This window comes from Salmo trutta, chromosome 26 (assembly GCF_901001165.1).
Source record: "Salmo trutta chromosome 26, fSalTru1.1, whole genome shotgun sequence".
Classification (NCBI taxonomy): domain Eukaryota; kingdom Metazoa; phylum Chordata; class Actinopteri; order Salmoniformes; family Salmonidae; genus Salmo; species Salmo trutta.
The window spans coordinates 42,587,535-42,612,534 of NC_042982.1; the positions used below are offsets into that span (position 1 = coordinate 42,587,535).

General features: G+C 45.0%; 1 protein-coding gene across 1 annotated transcript in view; it reads left to right on the plus strand.

The window, feature by feature from the left end:
* LOC115163807 (T-lymphoma invasion and metastasis-inducing protein 1) overlaps positions 1-25,000 on the plus strand; it is a gene marked incomplete in the record, with an annotated part of 181,316 nt that overhangs the window by 69,487 nt on the left and 86,829 nt on the right. The window contains 5 exon segments of the mRNA XM_029715989.1: positions 944-1,165; positions 6,219-6,456; positions 12,469-12,641; positions 13,785-14,009; positions 22,165-22,350. Coding sequence (XP_029571849.1) covers positions 944-1,165; positions 6,219-6,456; positions 12,469-12,641; positions 13,785-14,009; positions 22,165-22,350 — 1,044 coding nt within the window.

Genomic DNA, 25,000 nt, shown 5'->3' on the forward strand with positions numbered 1-25,000 from the left:
AGGATCAGTATCTGCAGGGTAGACTAGGATCAGTATCTGTAGGCTAGGCTAAGGTAGGCTAGGATCAGTATCTGCAGGGTAGACTAGGATCAGTATCTGTAGGCTAGGCTAAGGTAGACTAGGATCAGTATCTGTAGGCTAGGCTAAGGTAGGCTAGGATCAGTATCTGTAGGCTAGGCTAAGGTAGCCTAGGATCAGTATCTGTAGGCTAGGCTAAGGTAGGCTAGGATCAGTATCTGTAGGCTAGGCTAAGGTAGACTAGGATCAGTATCTGTAGGCTAGGCTAAGGTAGACTAGGATCAGTATCTGTAGGCTAGGCTAAGGTAGGCTAGGATCAGTATCTGTAGGCTAGGCTAAGGTAGACTAGGATCAGTATCTGTAGGCTAGGCTAAGCTAGGATCAGTATCTGTAGGCTAGGCTAAGGTAGACTAGGATCAGTATCTGTAGGCTAGGCTAAGCTAGGATCAGTATCTGTAGGCTAGGCTAAGGTAGACTAGGATCAGTATCTGTAGGCTAGGCTAAGGTAGACTAGGATCAGTATCTGTAGGCTAGGATCAGGTAGACTAGGATCAGTATGTGTAGGCTAGGCTAGGATCAATGAGCTCAACATGTTTAAGGGCAGGGTTGCATCCTCTACATCTGCGGAGACAGTATGGTCTCTAGTAGTGTGACAGGACGGGAGCCTGACGCTTTACTGTCAGTCTGATTACGTGTCAGTAGACCAGTAGAATGTCCATAGACACTGTGTGTGTGTGTGTGTGTCTCACCTCTACCTCTGTGTGTGTGTGTATCTCACCCGTATGTCTGTACCTGTGTGTGTGTCCGTCCGTCCGTCCCACCTCTACCTGTGTGTGTGTCCGTCCGTCCGTCCCACCTCTACCCGTGTGTGTGTCCGTCCGTCCCACCTCTACCTGTGTGTGTGTCTGTACGTGTGTGTTTCCAGGATGTGACAGCCGGAGAGGGCAGTGAGTACGAGGACAGTGGAATCGACGGGGTGACGGCGGAGGGGGTGGAGCATCAGTCCCGGCGCTATAAGACCATGTCTATGTCCTTCTCCGTGTGCTCGGCGGCGGGGCGGAGCCTGTTCGCTGGCAGTGACAGCGGAAGCAGCAGCGGGGGAGCGCCCAGTGAGGGGATCCAGGGGGTCTATGAGAACTTCAGACAGGTGGGTGATGATTCACACACACATACACACACACACACACACATATATACAGTTGAAGTCTGAAGTTTACATACACCTTAGCCAAATACATTTAAACTCAGTTTTTCACAATTCCTGACATTTAATCCTAGTAAAAAAGTCCCTGTCTTAGGTCAGTTAGGATCACCACTTTATTTTAAGAATGTGAAATGTAAGAATAATAGTAGAGTAAATGATTTATTTCAGCTTTTATTTCTTTCATCACATTCCCAGTGGGTCAGAGGTTTACATACACTCAATTAGTATTTGGTAGCATTGCCTTTAAATTGTTTAACTTGGGTCAAACGTTTCAGGTCACCTTCCACAAGCTTCCCACAATAAGTTGGGTGAATTTTGGCCCATTCCTCCTGACAGAGCTGGTGTAACTGAGTCAGATTTGTAGGCCTCCTTGCTCACACACGCTTTTTCAGTTCTGCCCACACATTTTCTATAGGATTGAGGTCAGGGCTTTGTGATGGCCACTCCGATACCTTGTCTTTGTTGTCCTTAAGCCATTTTGCCACAACTTTGGAAGTATGCTTGGGGTCATTGTCCATTTGGAAGACACATTTGCAACCAAGCTTTCACTTCCTGACTGATGTCTTGAGATGTTGCTTCAATATATCCACATAATTTTCCTGCCTCATTATGCCATCTATTTTGTGAAGTGCACCAGTCCCTCCTGCAGCAAAGCACCCCCACAACATGATGCTGCCATCCCCGTGCTTCACGGATTTGGATGGTGTTCTTGCAAGCCTCCCCCTTTTCCCTCCAAACATAACGATGGTCATTATAGCCAAACAGTTCTATTTTTGTTTCATCAGACCAGAGGACATTTCTCCAAAAAGTACGATCTTTGTCCCCATGTGCAGTTACAAACCGTAGTCTGGCTTTTTTATGGCGGTTTTGGAGCAGTGGCTTCTTCCTTGCTGAGTGGCCTTTCAGGTTATGTCGATATAGGACTTGTTTTACTGTGGATATACATACTTTTGTACCTGTTTCCTCCAGCTTCTTCACAAGGTCCTTTTGCTGTTGTTCTGGGATTGATTTGCACTTTTTGCACGAAAGTACGTTCATCTCTAGGAGACAGAACGCGTCTCCTTCCTGAGCGGTATGACGGCTGTGTGGTCCCATGGTGTTTATACTTGCGTACTATTGTTTGTGCAGATGAACGTGGTACCTTCAGGCGTTTGGAAATTAGACTTGTGGAGGTCTACACTTTTTTTTCTGAGGTCTTGGCTGATTTCCTTTGATTTTCCCATGATGTCAAGCAAAGAGGCACTGAGTTTGAAGGTAGGCCTTGAAATACATCCACAGGTACACATCCAATTGACTCAAATGATGTCAATTAGCCTATCAGAAGCTTCTACAGCCATGACATAATTATCTGTAATTTTCAAAGCTGTTTAAAGGCACAGACAACTTAGTGTATGTAAACTTCTGACCCACTGGAATTGTGATACAGTGTAATATAAGTGAAATAATCTGTCTGTTAACAATTATTGGAAAAATGACTTGTGTCATGCACAAAGTAGATGTCCTAACCGACTTGCCAAAACTATAGTTTGTTAAAAAGAAATTTGTGGAGTGGTTGAAAAACGAGTTTTAATGACTCCAACATAAGTGTATGTAAACTTCCGACTTCAACTGTATGTATGTATGTATGTATGTATGTATGTATGTATGTATGTATGTATGTATGTATGTATGTATGTATGTATGTATGTATGTATGTATGTATGTATGTATGTATGTATGTATGTATGTATGTATGTATGTATGTATGCATCAACTGTACATACTTCTGTCTCCTCGTCTGCAGTCCTTTGAAGTGCTTAAACAATGTCCTAACCGACTTGCCAAAAGTTTGTCTATAATTTGTTTACAAGAAATTTGTGGAGTGGTTGAAAAACGAGTTTTAATGACTCCAACCTAAGTGTATGTAAACTTCCGACTGTGTGTGTGTGTATATGAATGTGTATGTATGTGTACACACAGACACGTGTGTGTGTGTGTATATATATATATATGTATGTGTGTGTGTGTGTGTGTGTGTGTGTGTGTGTGTGTGTGTGTGTGTGTCTATATATATATATAGACACACACACACACACACACACACACACACACACACACACACACACACACACACACACATACAAGTTTGGTGTCACTTAGAAATGTCCTTTTTTTGTAAGAAACGCACATTTGTTTCCATTAAAATAACATCAAATTGGTCAGAAATACAGTGTAGACATTGTTAATGTTGTAAATTACTATTGTAGCTGGAAACGGCAGATTTTTAATGGAATATCTTCATAGGCGAACAGAGGCCCATCACTCCTGTGTTCCAATGGCACGTTGTGTTAGCTAATCCAAGTTTATCATTTTAAAAGGCTACCAATCAGTTGGTAGAGCATGGTGTGTGCAACGGCAGGGTTGTGGGTTCGATTCCCACGGGGGGCCAGTACAAAAAAAAAAAATGCATGAAATGAAAATGAAATGTATGTATTCACTACTGTAAGTCGCTCTGGATAAGAGCGTCTGCTAAATGACTAAAATGTAAATGTAAAAAATGCAATTATGTTAGCACAGCTGTTGTACTAATTACCGTAAATTCCGGACTATAAGCCGCTACTTTTTTCCCACGCTTTGAACCTCGCGGCTTAAACAATGACGAGGCTAATATATGGATTTTTCCCGCTTTCAAATTTTTTTTTCTCCAAAAAAACACATTCTGTGACGTGCTCAGTTTTTTGGCGGCATGAAGCTTTCGTTAGACCAATGAAATTGCCGAACGGGTTAATGTCAAACAACTTTTTTGTTTACTGTTTAGATTAAATCGAGCGCTCTCAAACTTCCCATCATTCTGATTACGGTAGTCATTTTGTCACCCTCATCATGGCAAAGACATGGAGAAATGCATATGATGCAGCTTTCAAGTTGAAGGCGATTGATCTGGCTGTTGGAAAAGGAAATAGAGCTGCTGCACGGGAGCTTGGTCTTAATGAGTCGATGATAAGACGTTGGAAACAGCAGCATGAGGAATTGACTCAGTGCAAAAAGACAACTAAAGCTTACTGCTAATTTTTTGTTACAAGCCGTGTTTCGTTAAAGCCTATTTATTTTTGTTACAAGCCATGTTTCGTTGAAGCCTGTGTAAAGTTAATTTGTTTCAATGTACCGGTAGGCACCTGCGGCTTATAGACATGTGCGGCTTATTTATGTTCAAAATAATAATATTTTTAAAATTCAGTGGGTGCGGCTTATATTCAGGTGCGCTTAATAGTCTGGAAATTACGGTAAAGAAGCAATAAAACTGGCCTTCTTTAAACTAGTTGAGTATCTGGACCATCAGCATTTGTGGGTTTGATTACAGGTTCAAAATGGCCAGAAACAAATAACTTTCTTCTGAAACTCGTCAGTCTATTCTTGTTCTAAGAAATGAAGGCTATTCCATGCGAGAAATTGCCAAGAAACTGAAGATCTTGTACAACGCTGTGTACTACTCCCTTCAATGCCTAGAAGGCCAGCATCGCGGAGTCGCCTCTTCACTGTTGACGTTGGGACTGGTGTTTTGTGGGTACTACTTAATGAAACTGCCAGTTGAGGACTTGTGAGTCGTCTGTTTCTCAAACTAGACACTCTAATGTACTTGACCTCTTGCTCAGTTTTGCACCGGGGCCTCCTACTCCTCTTTCTAGTCTCGTTAGAGCCAGTTTGCGCTGTTCTGTGAAGGGAGTAGTACACAGCGTTGTACAAGATCTTCAGTTACCCCACTCTTCCACCAAGTTCTGCAAGTTCCCGGACATTTCTGGGGGGAATGGCCCTAGTCCTCAACCTCCGATCCAACAGGTCCCAGACGTGCTCAATGGGATTGAGATCCGGGCTCTTTGCTGGCCATGGCAGAACACTGACATTCCACGCATGGAACGAGCAGTATGGCTGGAGGCATTGTCATGCTGGAGGGTCATGTCAGGATGAGCCTGCAGGAAGGGTACCACATGAGGGAGGAGGACGTCTTCCCTGTAACGCACAGCATTGGGATTGCCTGCAATGACAACAAGCTCAGTCTGATGATGCTGTGACACACCACCCAAGACCATGACGGAACCTCCACCTCCAAATCGATCCCGCTCCAGAGTATAGGCCTCGGTGTAACGCTCATTCCTTTGAAGATGAACGTGAATCCGACCATCACCCCTGGTGAGACAAAACTGTGACTCGTCAGTGAAGAGCACTTTTTACCAGTCCTGTCTGGTCCAGCGATGGTGGGTTTGTGCCCATAGGCGATGTTGTTGCCGGTGATGTCTGGTGAGGACCTGCCTTACAACAGGCCTACAAGCCCTCAGTCCAGCCTCTCTGACTATTGTGGAGTCTGAGCACTGATGGAGGGATTATGCATTCCTGGTGTAACTCGGGAAGTTGTTGTTGCCAAGTTTCTATTTACTGTAATTTCCAGACTATTGAGCGCACCTGAATATAAGCCGCACTGAATTAAAAAAATATATATTATTTTGAACATACATAAGCTGCACATGTCTATAAGCCGCAGGTGCCTACCGGTACATTGAAACAAATGAACTTTACACAGGCTTTAACGAAACACGGCTTGTGACAAAAATAAATAGGCTTTAACGAAACACGGCTTGTAACAAAAATAAATAGGCTTTAACGAAACACGGCTTGTAACAAAAATAAATAGGCTTTAACGAAACACGGCTTGTAACAAAAAATAAAAAATTAGCAGTAAACAGTAGCCTACCAAGAAAGTCATTGGTCACTGTCTTCCTCCTCCTGTGCACTGAAACCACTGAAGTCATCTCCTTTCCCAAAAATTTGAAAGCGGGAAAAATCCATATATTAGCCGCGTCATTGTTTAAGCCGCGAGGTTCAAAGCGTGGGAAAAAAGTTGTGGCTTATAGTCCGGAAATTACGGTAGTCTGTTATTCAGTAGTTTATGCTGCAAACAAATTGCTGTTTGCTCGGGGACAATAAAGTTTTATTGATTTGAATGTAATGTTGTTATGATCAGGAGTTGGAGATGAGCTCGTGTCAGACAGAGAGTCTGGAGGAGGCGGGGTCAGCCCTGAGTGACGAGCAGAGCGTCATGAGCTCAGCCTACCAATCAGATCCCCTGCTCAGCGTTGCCCAGGGAACCGTGAGGAAGGCGGGCCGTCTGGCTGTCAAGAACTTCCTGGTTCACAAGAAGAACAAGAAGGTGGAGTCAGCCACCAGGAGGAAGTGGAAAAGCTACTGGGTCTGCCTCAAAGGTACATACCCTACAGTATATACTGTATCTATACACACTACTATCTAACGCTTTACTTGGCATATATTGTGTTATTTTATGGCTGGTTATGGACACCTACATTAGAGTGTCAAAACTTACCACACAAGGCAAAACATTCTGTTACACCATAGCCTACTTGTCATCAGTATGTTATATAATGTTTTCTGAAATTGACTATATTAAATTATCGTTGTAATTGTGCACACATTGATGTCAGACATGCACCTACCCCAATGCTCTGTTGCTGATGACTGGGATGAATGCAGGAGCAGATTTCAGGAGCAGGACAAGACACCCTCTTTTTGACCGATGATTGACATAAGGGCATGTACGTGATAGGCCTATCTGGCTTATATGATCATGATGATCATAATGCTTGATCATATAAGCCATAATGTGGGTCATGACAGGTTATGAACATGTTATGAAGGTATTATGACAGGTTGACATTTTATGACATGGTTGTGACCGTGTCATAAAGTGTTATGATGCAGGGTGTCAAGTAAATTGTTATTATTATTATTATTATTATTACTATTATTACTATTCTTATTACCATTATTACTTATTACTATTATTATTGTTATTATTATTACTGTTAGTATCATTATTTTTAATATTACCATTTTTATTATTACTATTATTAGTATTACTATTAGTACTACTATTATTAGTCTTATTATTATTGCTGTTACTATTATTTATACTATTATACCCTGTTACTACTACTACTATACCCTGTTACTACTACTACTATACCCTGTTACTACTACTATTATACCCTGTTACTACTACTACTATACCCTGTTACTACTACTACTACTACTATACCCTGTTACTACTACTACTATACCCTGTTACTACTATTATACCCTGTTACTACTACTATACCCTGTTACTACTACTACTACTACTACTATACCCTGTTACTGCTACTACTATACCCTGTTACTACTACTATACCCTGTTACTACTACTATACCCTGTTACTACTACTATACCCTGTTACTACTATTATACCCTGTTACTACTATTATACCCTGTTACTACTACTATACCCTGTTACTACTATACCCTGTTACTACTACTATACCCTGTTACTACTACTACTACTATACCCTGTTACTACTACTATACCCTGTTACTACTATACCCTGATACTACTATACCCTGTTACTGCTACTATACCCTGTTACTACTATACCCTGTTACTACTACTACTACTACTACTATACCCTGTTACTACTACTACTACTACTACTACTACTACTACTACTACTATACCCTGTTACTACTACTATACCCTGTTACTACTATATCCTGTTACTACTACTACTACTACTACTACTACTATACCCTGTTACTACTACTACTACTACTACTACTATTATACCCTGTTATTATTACTATTATTATTATTATTATTATTGCTGTTACTATTATTACTATAACTCTGACTATTATTATTACTACTATTATACCCTGTTACTACTATTATACCCTGTTACTACTACTATACCCTGTTACTACTACTATACCCTGTTACTACTATTATACCCTGTTACTGCTACTATACCCTGTTACTACTACTATACCCTGTTACTACTACTATACCCTGTTACTACTACTATACCCTGTTACTACTATTATACCCTGTTACTGATACTATTATACCCTGTTACTACTACTACTACTACTATACCCTGTTACTACTACTACTACTACTATACCCTGTTACTACTACTATACCCTGTTACTACTACTACTACTACTATACCCTGTTACTACTACTATACCCTGTTACTACTATTATAACCTGTTACTACTATTATACCCTGTTACTACTATTATACCCTGTTACTGCTACTATTATACCCTGTTACTACTACTATTATACCCTGTTACTACTATTATACCCTGTTACTGCTACTATTATACCCTGTTACTACTACTATACCCTGTTACTACTACTATACCCTGTTACTGCTACTATTATACCCTGTTACTGCTACTATTATACCCTGTTACTGATACTATTATACCCTGTTACTACTATTATAACCTGTTACTACTATTATAACCTGTTACTACTATTATACCCTGTTACTGATACTGTTATACCCTGTTACTGATACTATTATACCCTGTTACTACTATACCCTGTTATTACTACTATTATACCCTGTTACTGCTACTACTACTACTACTATACCCTGTTACTACTACTATTATACCCTGTTTACTACTACTACTACTACTACTACTACTACTATACCCTGTTACTACTACTACTATACCCTGTTACTGCTACTATTATACCCTGTTACTACTACTATTATACCCTGTTACTGCTACTATTATACCCTGTTACTACTACTATTATACCCTGTTACTACTACTATTATACCCTGTTACTACTATACCCTGTTACTGCTACTATTATACCCTGTTACTACTACTACTACTACTACTATTATACCCTGTTACTACTATTATACCCTGTTACTATTATACCCTGTTACTGCTACTATTATACCCTGTTACTGATACTATTATACCATGTTACTGCTACTACTATACCCTGTTACTACTATTATACCCTGTTACTACTATTATACCCTGTTACTACTACTATACCCTGTTACTACTATTATACCCTGTTACTACTATTATACCCTGTTACTACTACTATTATACCCTGTTACTACTACTATTATACCCTGTTACTACTACTATTATACCCTGTTACTGATACTACTATACCCTGTTACTACTATTATACCCTGTTACTGCTACTATTATACCCTGTTACTGATACTATTATACCCTGTTACTACTACTACTATACCCTGTTACTACTACTATACCCTGTTACTGCTACTATTATACCCTGTTACTACTACTACTATACCCTGTTACTGATACTACTATACCCTGTTACTACTATTATACCCTGTTACTGCTACTATTATACCCTGTTACTGATACTATTATACCCTGTTACTACTACTACTATACCCTGTTACTACTATTATACCCTGTTACTGCTACTATTATACCCTGTTACTGCTACTATTATACCCTGTTACTGATACTATTATACCCTGTTACTACTACTACTATACCCTGTTACTACTATTATACCCTGTTACTGCTACTACTATACCCTGTTACTGCTACTATTATACCCTGTTACTACTATTATACCCTGTTACTACTACTACTATACCCTGTTACTGATACTACTATACCCTGTTACTGATACTATTATACCCTGTTACTACTACTACTATACCCTGTTACTGATACTATTATACCCTGTTACTGATACTATTATACCCTGTTACTACTATACCCTGTTACTGATACTATTATACCCTGTTACTACTACTACTATACCCTGTTACTGATACTATTATACCCTGTTACTGATACTATTATACCCTGTTACTACTATACCCTGTTACTGATAATATTATACCCTGTTACTACTACTATTATACCCTGTTACTACTACTACTATACCCTGTTACTACTATTATACCCTGTTACTGCTACTACTATACCCTGTTACTGCTACTATTATACCCTGTTACTACTATTATACCCTGTTACTACTACTACTATACCCTGTTACTGATACTACTATACCCTGTTACTGATACTATTATACCCTGTTACTACTACTACTATACCCTGTTACTGATACTATTATACCCTGTTACTGATACTATTATACCCTGTTACTACTATACCCTGTTACTGATACTATTATACCCTGTTACTGATACTATTATACCCTGTTACTACTATACCCTGTTACTGATAATATTATACCCTGTTACTACTACTATTATACCCTGTTACTACTATTATACCCTGTTACTACTATTATACCCTGCTACTACTATTATACCCTGTTATTACTACTACTATACCCTGTTACTACTACTACTACTACTACTACTATACCCTGTTACTACTACTACTACTACTATACCCTGTTTTTACTACTACTACTACTACTACTATACCCTGTTACTACTACTACTACTACTATACCCTGTTACTACTATACCCTGTTACTACTACTATTATACCCTGTTACTACTACTACTACTACTACTACTACTATACCCTGTTACTACTACTACTATACCCTGTTACTGTTACTACTATACCCTGTTACTGATACTATTATACCCTGTTACTGCTACTACTATACCCTGTTACTACTATTATACCCTGTTACTACTATTATACCCTGTTATTACTACTACTACTACTACTACTACTACTACTACTACTATACCCTGCTACTACTACTACTACTACTACTACTACTATACCCTGTCCTTAGCCATACCCCGTTATATGCATACACACAGATGCTTTAAAAGACATTTCAGCAACACACAGGTTGTATGAGTTTCTGAAGAGGTATTTAAAATCTAATTTAGTACTGTATTCAGTAAAGTACATTTGTATTTATTCACACCCGTGTAGATGTCCTGATACTGCCCGTTATCTCTAACACCTCTTGACTGTATATGTTTCAAATCACATCCTATTCCCTATACAGTGCACTACAGGGCCTGGTCAAAAGTAGTGGACTCAATAGGGAGTAGTGTTCCCTTTGGGACTTAATTTAAATATCACAGAGTAGGCCTTTAAACCCACTTGACTGGACCACATCAGCGTTCTAAAGTCACATCAGAGTTCTAGAGTCACATCAGAGTTCTAGAGTCACATCAGAGTTCTAGAGTCACATCAGCGTTCTAGAGTCACATCAGCGTTCTAAAGTCACATCAGAGTTCTAGAGTCACATCAGAGTTCTAGAGTCACATCAGCGTTCTAGAGTCACATCAGCGTTCTAAAGTCACATCAGAGTTCTAGAGTCACATCAGAGTTCTAGAGTCACATCAGAGTTCTAGAGTCACATCAGCGTTCTAGAGTCACATCAGAGTTCTGGAGTCACATCAGCGTTCTGGAGTCACATCAGCGTTCTGGAGTCACATCAGCGTTCTGGAGTCACATCAGAGTTCTGGAGTCACATCAGAGTTCTGGAGTCACATCAGAGTTCTGGAGTCACATCAGCGTTCTGGAGTCACATCAGCGTTCTGGAGTCACATCAGAGTTCTAGAGTCACATCAGAGTTCTAGAGTCACATCAGCGTTATGGAGTCACATCAGCGTTCTAAAGTCACATCAGAGTTCTAGAGTCACATCAGAGTTCTGGAGTCACATCAGCGTTATGGAGTCACATCAGGGTTCTGGAGTCACATCAGCGTTCTGGAGTCACATCAGCGTTCTGATGATGCCAGCTCCCTCCTGGAGAATCCAGGCCTGCACTACTTACTGTTGGCCACTGGAGAGCAGAATTAAATTGATTTTAAAAATCAAGCTATTATTTATTTAATTTGTTGTGTTTTCTGCAGGGAAATGTCCCCCTGTAAGATATTTAAAGGAAGAAAGATATTACTTTCTAGAAATGAGCATCGCATTAAAGTGGCACTCCAGTCTCCTTTTCACCTCATTTAACACCTGACTGACTTAACAAAAGGCACATTTCAATCGGTGGGCCAGTTAAGTCGTGACATGGCACAAGGAGGAGGAGGGAGGAGACCTTCCATCTTTAGTTCTCTACTGCTCCTCTGTTGTTCCTCAGGCAAGGGGGGAGGCTGATGACATCACCACTTCCCATCAGTCCAGCTCCTTGCAGTCTGCTGTTGTCTAAAAAAAAACACTATTTTGCTCCAATTATTTATTTATTTTTTACCCTTGAGTGTGTACTTTACTGTATTTATACTAGGGATATCACTTTTCAACAGGAAAGGTTCTAAAATCACTGGAGGACATTTTTATTGATATTTATGAAATCAGTGCATTTTGCGCTTTGTGACAAATGTTATAGGAAAAAAGAGCTATATACTTACATGTGATTGATCAATTGATGGTTTTGAGTAACTTCCCTTTTCCCCGTCTTCTCCCAGGATGCACTCTGTTCTTCTACGAGACAGACGGGCGGTCGGGGATCGACCACAACAGTGCTCCTAAACATGCGGTGTGGGCTGAGAACAGTATCGTCCAGGCCGTACCTGAACACCCCAAGAAGGACTTTGTCTTCTGCCTCAGCAACTCTTTAGGGGACGCTTTTCTCTTCCAGGTAGGTGGTGTGTGTGTGTGTGTTGCCTCTAACTCTCTAAGGGACACAATCCTCTTCCTTGGTCAGGAAGGCTCTGTGTGTGTCCTTCCTTGGTCAGGAAGGCTGTGTCACCTCACAATGTCACCTCTCTTGATCTTGATGGAATAATTATGTGAATGAAAATGCCTCAATTGATCTCAAAATTGTCTGATTTTTAAAAAAATCTTAGATGTACAGTGTTCTAATCTGCTTGGTCATTTCTGTATTCAGACACCTGATCTACCGTTTCTGTATTCAGAGACCTGGTCTACCGTTTCTGTCTTCAGAGACCTGGCCTGCCGTTTCTGTCTTCAGAGACCTGGCCTGCCGTTTCTGTCTTCAGAGACCTGGCCTGCCGTTTCTGTCTTCAGAGACCTGGTCTACCGTTTCTGTCTTCAGAGACCTGGCCTGCCGTTTCTGTCTTCAGAGACCTGGTCTGCCGTTTCTGTCTTCAGAGACCTGGTCTGCCGTTTCTGTCTTCAGAGACCTGGTCTGCCGTTTCTGTCTTCAGAGACCTGGCCTGCCGTTTCTGTCTTCAGAGACCTGGTCTGCCGTTTCTGTCTTCAGAGACCTGGTCTGCCGTTTCTGTCTTCAGAGACCTGGTCTGCCGTTTCTGTCTTCAGAGACCTGGCCTGCCGTTTCTGTCTTCAGAGACCTGGCCTGCCGTTTCTGTCTTCAGAGACCTGGTCTGCCGTTTCTGTCTTCAGAGACCTGGTCTGCCGTTTCTGTCTTCAGAGACCTGGCCTGCCGTTTCTGTCTTCAGAGACCTGGCCTACCGTTTCTGTCTTCAGAGACCTGGTCTGCCGTTTCTGTCTTCAGAGACCTGGCCTGCCGTTTCTGTCTTCAGAGACCTGGCCTGCCGTTTCTATCTTCAGAGACCTGGCCTGCCGTTTCTGTCTTCAGAGACCTGGCATGCCGTTTCTGTCTTCAGAGACCTGGTCTGTGTGATGTTAGTTGAAGAGGTAGATACTGTTAGTGTTCAGTAAAGGACTCAATAACCATTTGTTGACAATGAAAATGCAGCTGTTGGCAGTAAAGGTGTCTATGACCCAGAAGATTAGCTCTTTATCGACTGTCTCTGACGACCTCTCCTGTCCATTAACCCTTAACCTCTGACCCCTGTAGACCTGCAGCCAGACGGAGCTGGAGAACTGGATCACGGCCATCCACTCGGCGTGCGCGGCGGCGGTTGCCAGGCAGCATCACCGGGAGGACACGGTGCGTCTGTTGAGGGCGGAGATTAAGAAGCTGGAGCAGAAGATCGACATGGACGAGAAGATGAAGAAGATGGGAGACATGCAGCTCAGTGCCGTGACCGACGCCAAGAAGAGGAAGACCATACTGGACCAGGTTAGAGAGAGAGATGGGAGATATTGACCATAGGGTGTGTGCAGGTTCATAGGGGAAGAGTAGAAGTGAAGGCCCGATGCCATTTAAGGCTTTGTAGACCGGCAGAATCATTTTAAAGTCAATTCTTTGAGGGATAGTTAGCCAATAGGTTTGAATATTTTCAGGGTATTTTAGAAATGGAACCCGGTATTTCCCGCCAAAACCGGAATTGTCATTCAAAAGCATTATTAAGCATTATAAAGCATATAAATAGGCCTATGTCTGGATTTGATTCGATATTTGAGCAACAATTCAAGCCTGATGCGCCCTGAGCCTGTTGAGCCATACATTAAAGACATTTTATTAACACAAGACTTAAAAAGCCCAAATGATTGTGCTGTAATCTAATGCATATAGTATATGATAAAAGCTACTGCACATTCTGCCCGACAGAATAACATAATTCTGGGTATAGCTAACTAGCTCCAGTTGGCTAATCTTCTTGGAGTGTGAACTGTATTATTGTATTGTATGGACTGGAATTACGCACATCCTTCAAACCATGATAAAGCAGGGAGAGAACATGCGATTCTGGTGCAGCACGTACGGCCTACAAAGTTACAAGTACAGGCTAGTGAATGTGATTTTAACTTTGAAGTACAATAGGGTCTATTTGTATAATTTAGTAAGCTGACGCATACAGTTGAAGTCGGAAGTTTATATACATTTAGGTTGGAGTCATTAAAACTTGTTTTTTCAACCACTCCACAAATTTCTTGTTAACAAACTATAGCTTTGGCAAGTCGGTTAGGATATCTACTTTGTGCATGACACAAGTCATTTTTCCAACAATTGTTTACAGACAGATTATTTCACTTATAATTCCCTGTATCACAATTCCAGTGGGTCAGAAGTTTACATACACTAAGTTCACTGCCTTTAAACAGCTTGGAAAATTCCAGAAAATTATGTCATGGCTTTAGAAGCTTCTGTTAGGCTAATTGACATAATTTGAGTCAATTGGAGGTGTACCTGTGGATGTATTTCAAGACCTACCTTCAAACTCAGTGTCTCTTTGATTGACATCATGGGAAAATCAAAAGAAATCAGCCAAGACCTGAGAAAATTGTAGACCTCCACAAGTCTGGTTCATCCTGGGGAGAAATTTCCAAACGTCTGAAGGTACCACGTTCATCTGTACAAACAATAGTACGCAAGTATAAACACCATGGGACCACACAGCCCTCATACCGCTCAGGAAGGAGACGCGTTCTGTCTCCTAGAGATGAACGTACTTTGGTGCGAAAAGTGCAAATCAATCCCAGAACAACAGCAAAGGACCTTGTGAAGATGCTGGAGGAAACAGGTAAAAAAGTATCTATATCCACAGTAAAATAAGTCCTATATCGACATAACCTGAAAGGCCACTCAGCAAGGAGAAGCCACTGCTCCAAAACCGCCATAAGATAGCCAGACTACGGTTTGCAACTGCACATGGGGGACAAAGATCATACTTTTTGGAGAAATGTCTGGTCTGATGAAACAAAAATAGAACTGTTTGGCCATAATGACCATGGTTATGTCTGGAGGAAAAAGGGAGAGGCATGCAAGCCAAAGAACACCATCCCAACCGTGAAGCACGGGGGTGGCGGCATCATGTTGCAGGGGTGCTTTGCTGTAGGAGAGACTGGTGCACTTCACAAAATAGATGGCATCATGAGGCAGAAAAATGATGTGGATATATTGAAGCAACATCTCAAGACATCAGTCAGGAAGTTAAAGCTTGGTTGCAAATGGGTCTTCCAGATGGACAATGACCCCAAGCATACTTCCCAAATTGTGGCAAAATGGCTTTAGGACAACAAAGTCAAGGTATTGGAGTGGCCATCACAAAGCCCTGACCTCAATCCTAAAGAAAGTTTGTGGGCAGAACTGAAAAAGCTGGAAGAAATAAAAGCTGAAATAAATCATTCTCTCTACTATTATTCTGACATTTCACATTCTTAAAATAAAGTGGTGATCCTAACTGACCTAAGACAGGGAATTTTTACTAGGATTAAATGTCAGGAATTGTGAAAAACTGAGTTTAAATGCATTTAACTAAGGTGTATGTAAATTTCAGACTTCAACTGAACCTCTCTTTTCTCTCTCTAATGTTGCTTCATTCCTTCCTTGCTTTCAACAGTTAGGCTAAATTAAATATGTTTTATTGTCCTTATCTTTATCATTCTAATGACATGCTAGAATAACATAGGACTAGAATTAGATGCAGAAGGCTTTCACTTCTCTTCATAAAGATTGAATGGTTATGGGTCTGAATAAATAACTGTTATTGTGTGGTTCGCTCCTCCTTTCTGTTGGCTACTGTATTTAACATTCAGCAAACAAGAGCTTGCGTCCCTCTTCGAATAGTCTATTGGTATAAGAAATGCAAAAAATATATAATGAATCCAGCAAGCTGTTCCAGTCTTATCTTTTCCTGCATTCCTGCACAGGTGTGGGTCTATTGCGCAAGAGACAGAGGCTATAAGTTTACTATGCATAACCCATCTCAGGGTGGGGACAGACGTCCCCACCCTGAGATGGGCCGTCTGTCCCCACCCTGGGATGGGCCGTCTGTCCCCACCCTGAGATGGGCCGTCTGTCCCCACCCTGAGCGTTGATTCATCATTCAGAGGCTGTAGAGAAGTCACATTTAGACATTGCATATAATTTAACATCATACTGTTGATATAAATAGTGTATTCTAATTTACCGTTTTCTCTCAGTTATTTATCCCGGGTAAAGGGAGTGGTTTGGGCCGTAAAATCTTGGTTACCGGGGGCGGACGCTGCAGGAGTTGGGGGATGATGTGGCCGTCTATGGCAGGGCGGACGCTGCAGGAGTTGGGGGATGATGTGGCCGTCTATGGCAGGGCGGATGCTGCAGGAGTTGGTAGTCTGCTGGGGGCTGAATATCAGCATGGCCTCTGTCTTGCTGTTGTTGAGTTGGAGGAAGTTGTTCTGCATCCATGTTTCCAACAAAGTTGACAGACCAGATGTAGTGTCAGGCTTGGTTTTAATGTACACCTGTATGTGGTCTGTGGAGCAGTGGAAATGGACACTGTGTTGTTGTCTTGAAGATCTGGCCAAGTGGGAGCATGTGAAGAACGAAGACAGTGGGTCCTAGCGCTAACCCTTGAGGAACACAGCAGGTTATGGTGGTCTCCTAGGATCTTGCGTCACAGAGGGTGATGTACTGCTTACGATTAGAGAGGTAGGAGGTGAACCAGTTTAGGGCAGTCCCACAGATGGCAGTGTGCTCTCTGAGGCGCTGCAGTAGAATTGTGTGATCTGCTGTGTCAAAAGCTGCACTCGGGTCCAGAAGAATCAAGATGGTGGGGGATCCTCTATCTGCAGCCATGGGCAGGTCATTAACAACATTCACCAGGGCTGTCTCAGTATTATGCATGGGTCTGAAGCCAGACTCAGGAGAGCCTCATAAAGCTGGTTAGAGCTAGGTGTGAGTGAAGTTGAGTTGCCACGATCTTCTCCAGGACTTTAGATAGAAATGGGAGGTTGATAATAGGCCTGTAGTTTGAGAGGTCTTGGTCAAGGAATGGTTTTCTTGAGCAAAGGGGTGATGGCAGTGATTGTGAATATTGACGGCACTGGTCCAGTGTTGATGGACTTGTTGAACAGGTTGGTTCCAAACTGGATGAGAGCGGCTGAGCATCTTTTGACCAGTGTGGTTGGAATAGGGTCGAGGGGTCACTGGTAGTTTTTAATTTTAGTTCTAACACAGCAACAGGTGAGACCAGAGCAAAGTGACTTAGAATAGGGCCAGATATGGGGTAGGAGCTAGAGTGGGGTTAGGGTTGGAAACAATGTTCTCTCTCATGGTGTTGATTTTAGCCTTGAAGAACTCAGCAAATACACTACATGACCAAAAGCATCGTCGAAAATCTCATTCCAAAATCATGGGCATTAATATGGGGTTGGTCACCCTTTTGCTGCTATAACAGCCTCCAGTCTTCTGGGAAGGCTTTCCACTAGATGTTGGAACATTGCTGCTATAACAGCCTCCAGTCTTCTGGGAAGGCTTTCCACTAGATGTTGGAACATTGCTGCTATAACAGCCTCCAGTCTTCTGGGAAGGCTTTCCACTAGATGTTGGAACATTGCTGCTATAACAGCCTCCACTCTTCTGGGAAGGCTTTCCACTAGATGTTGGAACATTGCAGCTATAACAGCCTCCAGTCTTCTGGGAAGGCTTTCCACTAGATGTTGGAACATTGCTGCTATAACAGCCTCCAGTCTTCTGGGAAGGCTTTCCACTAGATGTTGGAACATTGCAGCTATAACAGCATCCAGTCTTCTGGGAAGGCTTTCCACTAGATGTTGGAACATTGCTGCTATAACAGCCTCCAATCTTCTGGGAAGGCTTTCCACTAGATGTTGGAACATTGCTGCAGGGACTTGCTTCCATTCAGCCACAAGAGCATTAGGGAGGTCGGGCACTGATGTTGGGCGATTAGGCCTGGATCGCAGTCGGCGTTCCAATTCATACCAAAGGTGTTCGATGGGGTTTAGGTCTGGGCTCTGGGCAGGCCAGTCAAGTTCTTCCAACCGAACAAACCATTTCTGTATGGACCTTGCTTTGAGCATGGGGGGAATTGTCATGCTGAAACATGACAGGGCCTTCCCCAAACTGTTGCCACAAAGTTGGAAGCACAGAATCATCTAGAATGTCATTGCATGGTGTAGCGTTAAGATTTCCCTTCACTAGAACTAAGGGGCCTTAACCATGAAAAACAGCCCCAAACCATTATTCCTTCTCCACCAAACTTTACAGTTGGCACTACGCATTCGGGCAGGTAGCATTCTCCTGGAATCTGCCAAACCCAGATTCGTCAGTCGGACTACCAGATGGTGAAGCGTGATTCATCACTCCAGAGAACGCTTTTCCACTGCTCCAGAGTCCAATGGTGGCGAGCTTTACACCACTCCAGTCGACACTTGGTGATCTTAGGCTTGTGTGCGGCTGCTCGGCCATGGAAACCCATTTCATGAAGCTCCCGACGAACAGTTCTTGTGCTGACGTTGCTTCAAGAGGCAGTTTGGAACTCGGTAGTGAGTGTTCGCGGCTGAGCCGTTGTTGCTCCTAGACATTTCCACTTACAGTTGACCAGGGCAGCTCTAGCAGAGCAGAAATTTGACACGCTGAGCTCTTCAGTAAGGCCAATCGAGTGCCAATGTTTGTCTATGGAGATTGCATGATTGTGTGCTCGATTTTGTACATCTGTCAGCAACGGGTGTGGCTGAAATTGCCGAATCCACTCATTTGAAGGGGTGTCCAGATACTTTTGTAAATATAGTGTTCGGTAGTTGCTATGGGAGGGCCAGAGTCTGTAGGGTGAAGGAGGTGACTGATGGTGGAGAACAAGAGCGGACTGATGGTGGAGAACAAGAGGAGGGGACTGATGGTGGAGAACAAGAGGAGGGGACTGATGGTGGAGAACAAGAAGAGGGGACTGATGGTAGAGAACAAAGTCCTGGGATGTCCTCGGTTGTTGTCATGTTAAAGTAGAAGGTGGAATGGACTGCTTTGAGACAGCTAGACTGATTGTCTTTATAGGCCAGTAGGAGGACTTTATAGGCCAGTAGGAGGACTTTATAGGCCAGTAGGAGGACTTTATAGGCCAGTAGGAGGACTTTATAGGCCAGTAGGAGGACTTTATAGGCCAGTAGGAGGACTTTATAGGCCAGTACCCTTCCACAGACACTCTAGCTTGGGGGCCATGGGTCTTCATGCTGTGCAGCTCCTCCGAACCATGGGGAGGACCATGGGAAGGATACTTTACATGGTCAAGTTGTTGCTTAGAGTGATGTTATACAGGTCATCCATCTCATCGGGGTGGACTTATCACCGTCAACTTGTAGGGCAGGGCAAACAGACTCCTGGAAGACGGACGTGTCAAGGGATGTTTGGGGTGGAGCTGAAGTGCAGGAGTACTCACAGACATTGTCAGAGCCCTATGGTCAGATACACCTAGCTCATGTCCATCCACGTCTAAGGCAGGGACTTCATGATGAGTCATAATGAGGTCTAGTGTAGGTCTGAGACAAGGACTTCTCCAGTCATGATGAGGTCTAGTCCAGGTCTGCAGCAGGGACCTCTCCAGTCATGATGAGGTCTGGTGTAGGTCTGAGACAGGGACCTCTCCAGTCATGATGAGGTCTGGTGTAGGTCTGAGACAGGGACTTCTCCAGTCATGATGAGGTCTGGTGTAGGTCTGAGACAGGGACCTCTCCAGTCATGATGAGGTCTAGTGTAGGTCTGAGACAAGGACTTCTCCAGTCATGATGAGGTCTAGTGTAGGTCTGAGACAGGGACCTCTCCAGTCATGATGAGGTCTAGTGTAGGTCTGAGACAAGGACTTCTCCAGTCATGATGAGGTCTGGTGTAGGTCTGAGACAAGGACTTCTCCAGTCATGATGAGGTCTGGTGTAGGTCTGAGACAGGGACCTCTCCAGTCATGATGAGGTCTGGTGTAGGTCTGAGACAGGGACCTCTCCAGTCATGATGAGGTCTGGTGTAGGTCTGAGACAGGGACCTCTCCAGTCATGATGAGGTCTGGTGTAGGTCTGAGACAAGGACCTCTCCAGTCATGATGAGGTCTAGTGTAGGTCTGAGACAGGGACCTCTCCAGTCATGATGAGGTCTAGTGTAGGTCTGAGACAGGGACCTCTCCAGTCATGATGAGGTCTGGTGTAGGTCTGAGTCAGGGACCTCTCCAGTCATGATGAGGTCTGGTGTAGGTCTGAGACAAGGACCTCTCCAGTCATGATGAGGTCTGGTGTAGGTCTGAGACAGGGACCTCTCCAGTCATGATGAGGTCTGGTGTAGGTCTGAGACAAGGACTTCTGCATAGTGCACCTTTAAAAGGAAGAGGTTGGGAGATATGCAGCTCATTGGTGGGACTGATACCAAGAAGAGGAAGTCTACACTGGGTCAGCTACTGAACCCGAGAAGGAGGGAGAGGGGGATAGAAAGAGATGGCTAATTGGCTGGATGGTTTAGGGCCTGGTTGGCTGGCTGGTTGGTTGGCTGGCTGGTTTAGGGCCTGGTTGGTTTAGGGCCTGATTGGCTGCCTGCTTGGCTAACTGGCTGGCTGGTTGGTTGGTTGGCTGGCTGGTTTAGGGCCTGGATTGGCTGCCTTGCTGGCTGGCTGGTTTAGGGCCTGGATTGGCTGCCTTGCTGGCTGGCTGGTTTAGGGCCTGGTTGGCTGCCTGCTTGGCTGGTTTGTCTGCTGGGATGGCTGGCTGGTTTAGGGCCTGGTTGTCTGGCTGGTTGGCACACGCAGCTTGCAGGGTCCGGTTACACATTGTGCTGATCTGAATAGAAGTAAGCCCTGCTCCTCAGAAACAGCTCCAGATCCCAGCCCATATCTGACAGAGGAATGTCCTGTATTCTCCCTTCTTCTCTGGGCTAGTTGGCAGAGGGAAGTGGCTCCTTTCCCCCTCCACCCTGGCTCTAGCACCACTCGCCCAACAACTAACTAGTACAGGACTGGGACTGAGAGGAGAGGGGACACACTGATGAATAGTGACAATGTGCTGCTCCAGTGCCCTGGTAAACACTATCCCAGTAGACATGTTAGAGCTACACAGCAGGTCAACAGCAGCCATTAGACTACAGAGCTGCAGGGAGCAGGCAGGTCAGTAGGACTGTAAACAACACGACTGGAAGCAGAGAATCGAGGAAGGGCTTGGACACCATCTTAGGGCTCCTTGGGGCCACTAACGAAAGGTTTTGTTGGGGAGGGAGGGAGAGGGAGAGAGAGAGGCGTCGCGGACGGAGAGACTTTGTGTGGGAGTCAGCCACGCATAGATCCTGTAATAACAGCCACCAGATCAGAAGAGCTGTTAAAAGCTCTCATGCATCTCTTTTCTCTTTCTCTCTGATGAGCACCAATTAAAGGGGCAATCTGGGATTCAATAAGACAACAACAAAACTGTCACCCCGCCACTTGTTTTGATAAACATCTGAGTTATGGGGCTGGTGAAGTGTAACTACTTTGAAATTCATAGACAGAGCTATGGATGCAAGGGCTGACCGGCCATGAGAAAATATGTATGTACCAATCCTGGATTGCCCCCATTTTGAATGGTTTGTTGTTGTTTGTGTGTTCTAGATCTTTCTGTGGGAGCAGAATTTAGAACAGTTCCACATGGGTCTGTTCCGGTTCCGCTGTTACCTGGCCAGTCTGCAGGGAGGGGAGCTGCCCAACCCCAAACGTCTGCTAGCCGTCGCCTCCAGACCCACCAAGCTGGCCATGGGACGCCTCGGAATCTTCTCTGTGTCGTCCTTTCATGCATTGGTGAGTAGGATAGATGTGTGTACGCATAGGCACACACATATTCACGGACAAACACACACCTACACACGCACGGACACACAAACACCTATACACGCACGGACACACACTCACACCAAAACATCCCCTGTCCATCACCTCTCGCCCCCCCCCCCCCCCCCCCCCCCCCCACCCAAACTGGACAAAGCAAGTTATTTTTCACAAAAAGTACTAAAGTGATTGTCCAATTTTTTCCCCCATGTTCATCTGTTGCTGACCGGGGGAAATGTCTGAAAACATGTCACATATGATGTGTGCTATTTTCTGTTTGAGGGTTATCACCTGTTTATTGATGGCTCTGCCACAATGCCAGCCTCCTCCGCGTAGCTGAGGTCCTTGATTCTGGATGCAGAACACTGGAGAAGCGTAGGTAGAGCTGAAGGATAACATTGATTTGTTTGGGAGCAGAGTGTAGGCAGAGCAGCATGGTGCATTGGCTGATCAATAGCTTCCTTGTTGCCAGACGCCTACATGGCCTACGTCCCAAAATGGCATCCTATTCCCTTTATAGTGCACTACTTTTGACCAGGGCCCATAGTGCTCTGCCGCTCTGGTCAACAGTAGTGTAGTGTGTATATAGGGAATAGGGTGCCTTCTGGAAAGCAGTCATGTTCTCTCAGAGCAGGTGGGAGTCAAATGACTCAGAGAGACAGCAGGAAGGTAGGAGTAACAAAAGATGTCTGAAATAACACTCCTTCACTCAGCTTTCTTCTGCTCTCTCCATCCCGCTGTGTTTATCTCCATCTCTCAACATTGATCTCTGGCTCGCTCTGGCTCGCTCTGGCTCTCGCTGGCTGTCTCTGGCTCTCTTGCTAGCTGTCTCTGGCTCTCTTGCTAGCTCTCTCTGGCTCTCTCTCTGGCTCTCTCTCTGGCTCTCTCTCTGGCTCTCTCTCTGGCTCTCTCTCTGGCTCTCGCTGGCTCTCTCGCTGGCTCTCTCGCTGGCTCTCTCGCTGGCTCTCGCTGGCTCTCGCTGGCTCTCTCGCTAGCTTTCTCTGGCTCTCTCGCTGGCTCTCGCTGGCTCTCTCTCGCTAGCTTTCTCTGGCTCTCTCGCTGGCTCTCTCGCTGGCTCTCTCGCTGGCTCTCTCTGGCTCTCTCGCTAGCTCTCTCTAGCTTTCTCTGGCTCTCTTGCTAGCTCTCGCTGGCTCTCTCGCTAGCTCTCGCTAGCTCTCTCTGGCTCTCTCGCTAGCTCTCTCTGGCTCTCTCGCTCGCTCTCTCTGGCTCTCTCGCTGGCTCTCTCGCTGGCTCTCTCGCTGGCTCTCTCTGGCTCTCTCGCTAGCTCTCTCTGGCTCTCTCGCTAGCTCTCTCTGGCTTTCTCTGGCTCTCTCGCTAGCTCTCGCTGGGTCTCTCGCTAGCTCTCTCTGGCTCTCTCGCTAGCTCTCTCTGGCTCTCTCGCTCGCTCTCTCTGGCTCTCTCGCTCGCTCTCTCTGGCTCTCTCGCTCGCTCTCTCTGGCTCTCTCGCTCGCTCTCTCTGGCTCTCTCGCTCGCTCTCTCTGGCTCTCGCTAGCTCTCTCTGGCTCTCTCGCTAGCTCTCGCTGGCTCTCTCGCTAGCTCTCGCTGGGTCTCTCGCTAGCTCTCTCTGGCTCTCTCGCTAGCTCTCTCTGGCTCTCTGGCTCGCTCTCTCTGGCTCTCACGGTCGCTCTCTGGCTCTCTCGCTAGCTCTCTCTGGCTCTCTCGCTAGCTCTCGCTGGCTCTCTCGCTAGCTCTCGCTGGCTCTCTCGCTAGCTCTCGCTGGCTCTCTCGCTAGCTCTCGCTGGCTCTCTCGCTCTCTCTGGCTCTCTCGCTCGCTCTCTCTGGCTCTCTCGCTCGCTCTCTCTGGCTCTCGCTAGCTCTCTCTGGCTCTCTCGCTAGCTCTCGCTGGCTCTCTCGCTAGCTCTCGCTGGCTCTCTCGCTAGCTCTCGCTGGCTCTCATCGCTCGCCTCTCGCTTGGGCTCTCTCGCTCGCTCCTCTCTGGCTCTCGCGCTCTCTTCTGGCTCTCTCGCCGTACGCTCTCTCTGGCTCTCCTTGCTCGCTCTCTCTGGCTCCTCTCGCTAGCCTCTCTCTGGCTCTCTCGCTAGCTCTCTCTGGCTCTCCTCTGGCTCTCTCGCTAGCTCTCGCTGGCTCTCTCGCTAGCTCTTCGCTGGCTTCTCTCGCTCGCTCTCGCTGGCTCTCTCGCTCGCTCTCGTCTGGCTCTCTCGCTCGCTCCTCTCCTGGCTCCTCTCAGCTCGCTCTTCTTCTGGCCTCTCCTCGCCTCCGCGTCTATCCGGCTCTCTCGCTCGCTCTCTCCCGCTCGCTGCGCATCTTGCCCATCTCCGGCACGCTCTCTTTCTCTCTCTCCTCGCGCTCTCTCTCGCGCTCTCCTCTCCGCGGCTCTCTCTCTCGCTCGCGCGCTCTCTCTCGCTCGCGCTCTCGCTCGCGCTCTCTCTCTCTCGCTCGCGCTCTCTCTCTCTCGCTCGCGCTCTCTCTCTCTCGCTCGCGCTCTCTCTCTCTCGCTCGCGCTCTCTCTCGCTCGCGCTCGCTCTCTCTCCATCTCTCTCTCCATCTCTCTCTCCATCTCTCTCTCGCACTCTCTCTCCATCTCTCTCTCGCTCTCTCTCTCTCTCGCACTCTCTCTCTCGCGCTCTCTCTCTCTCGCGCT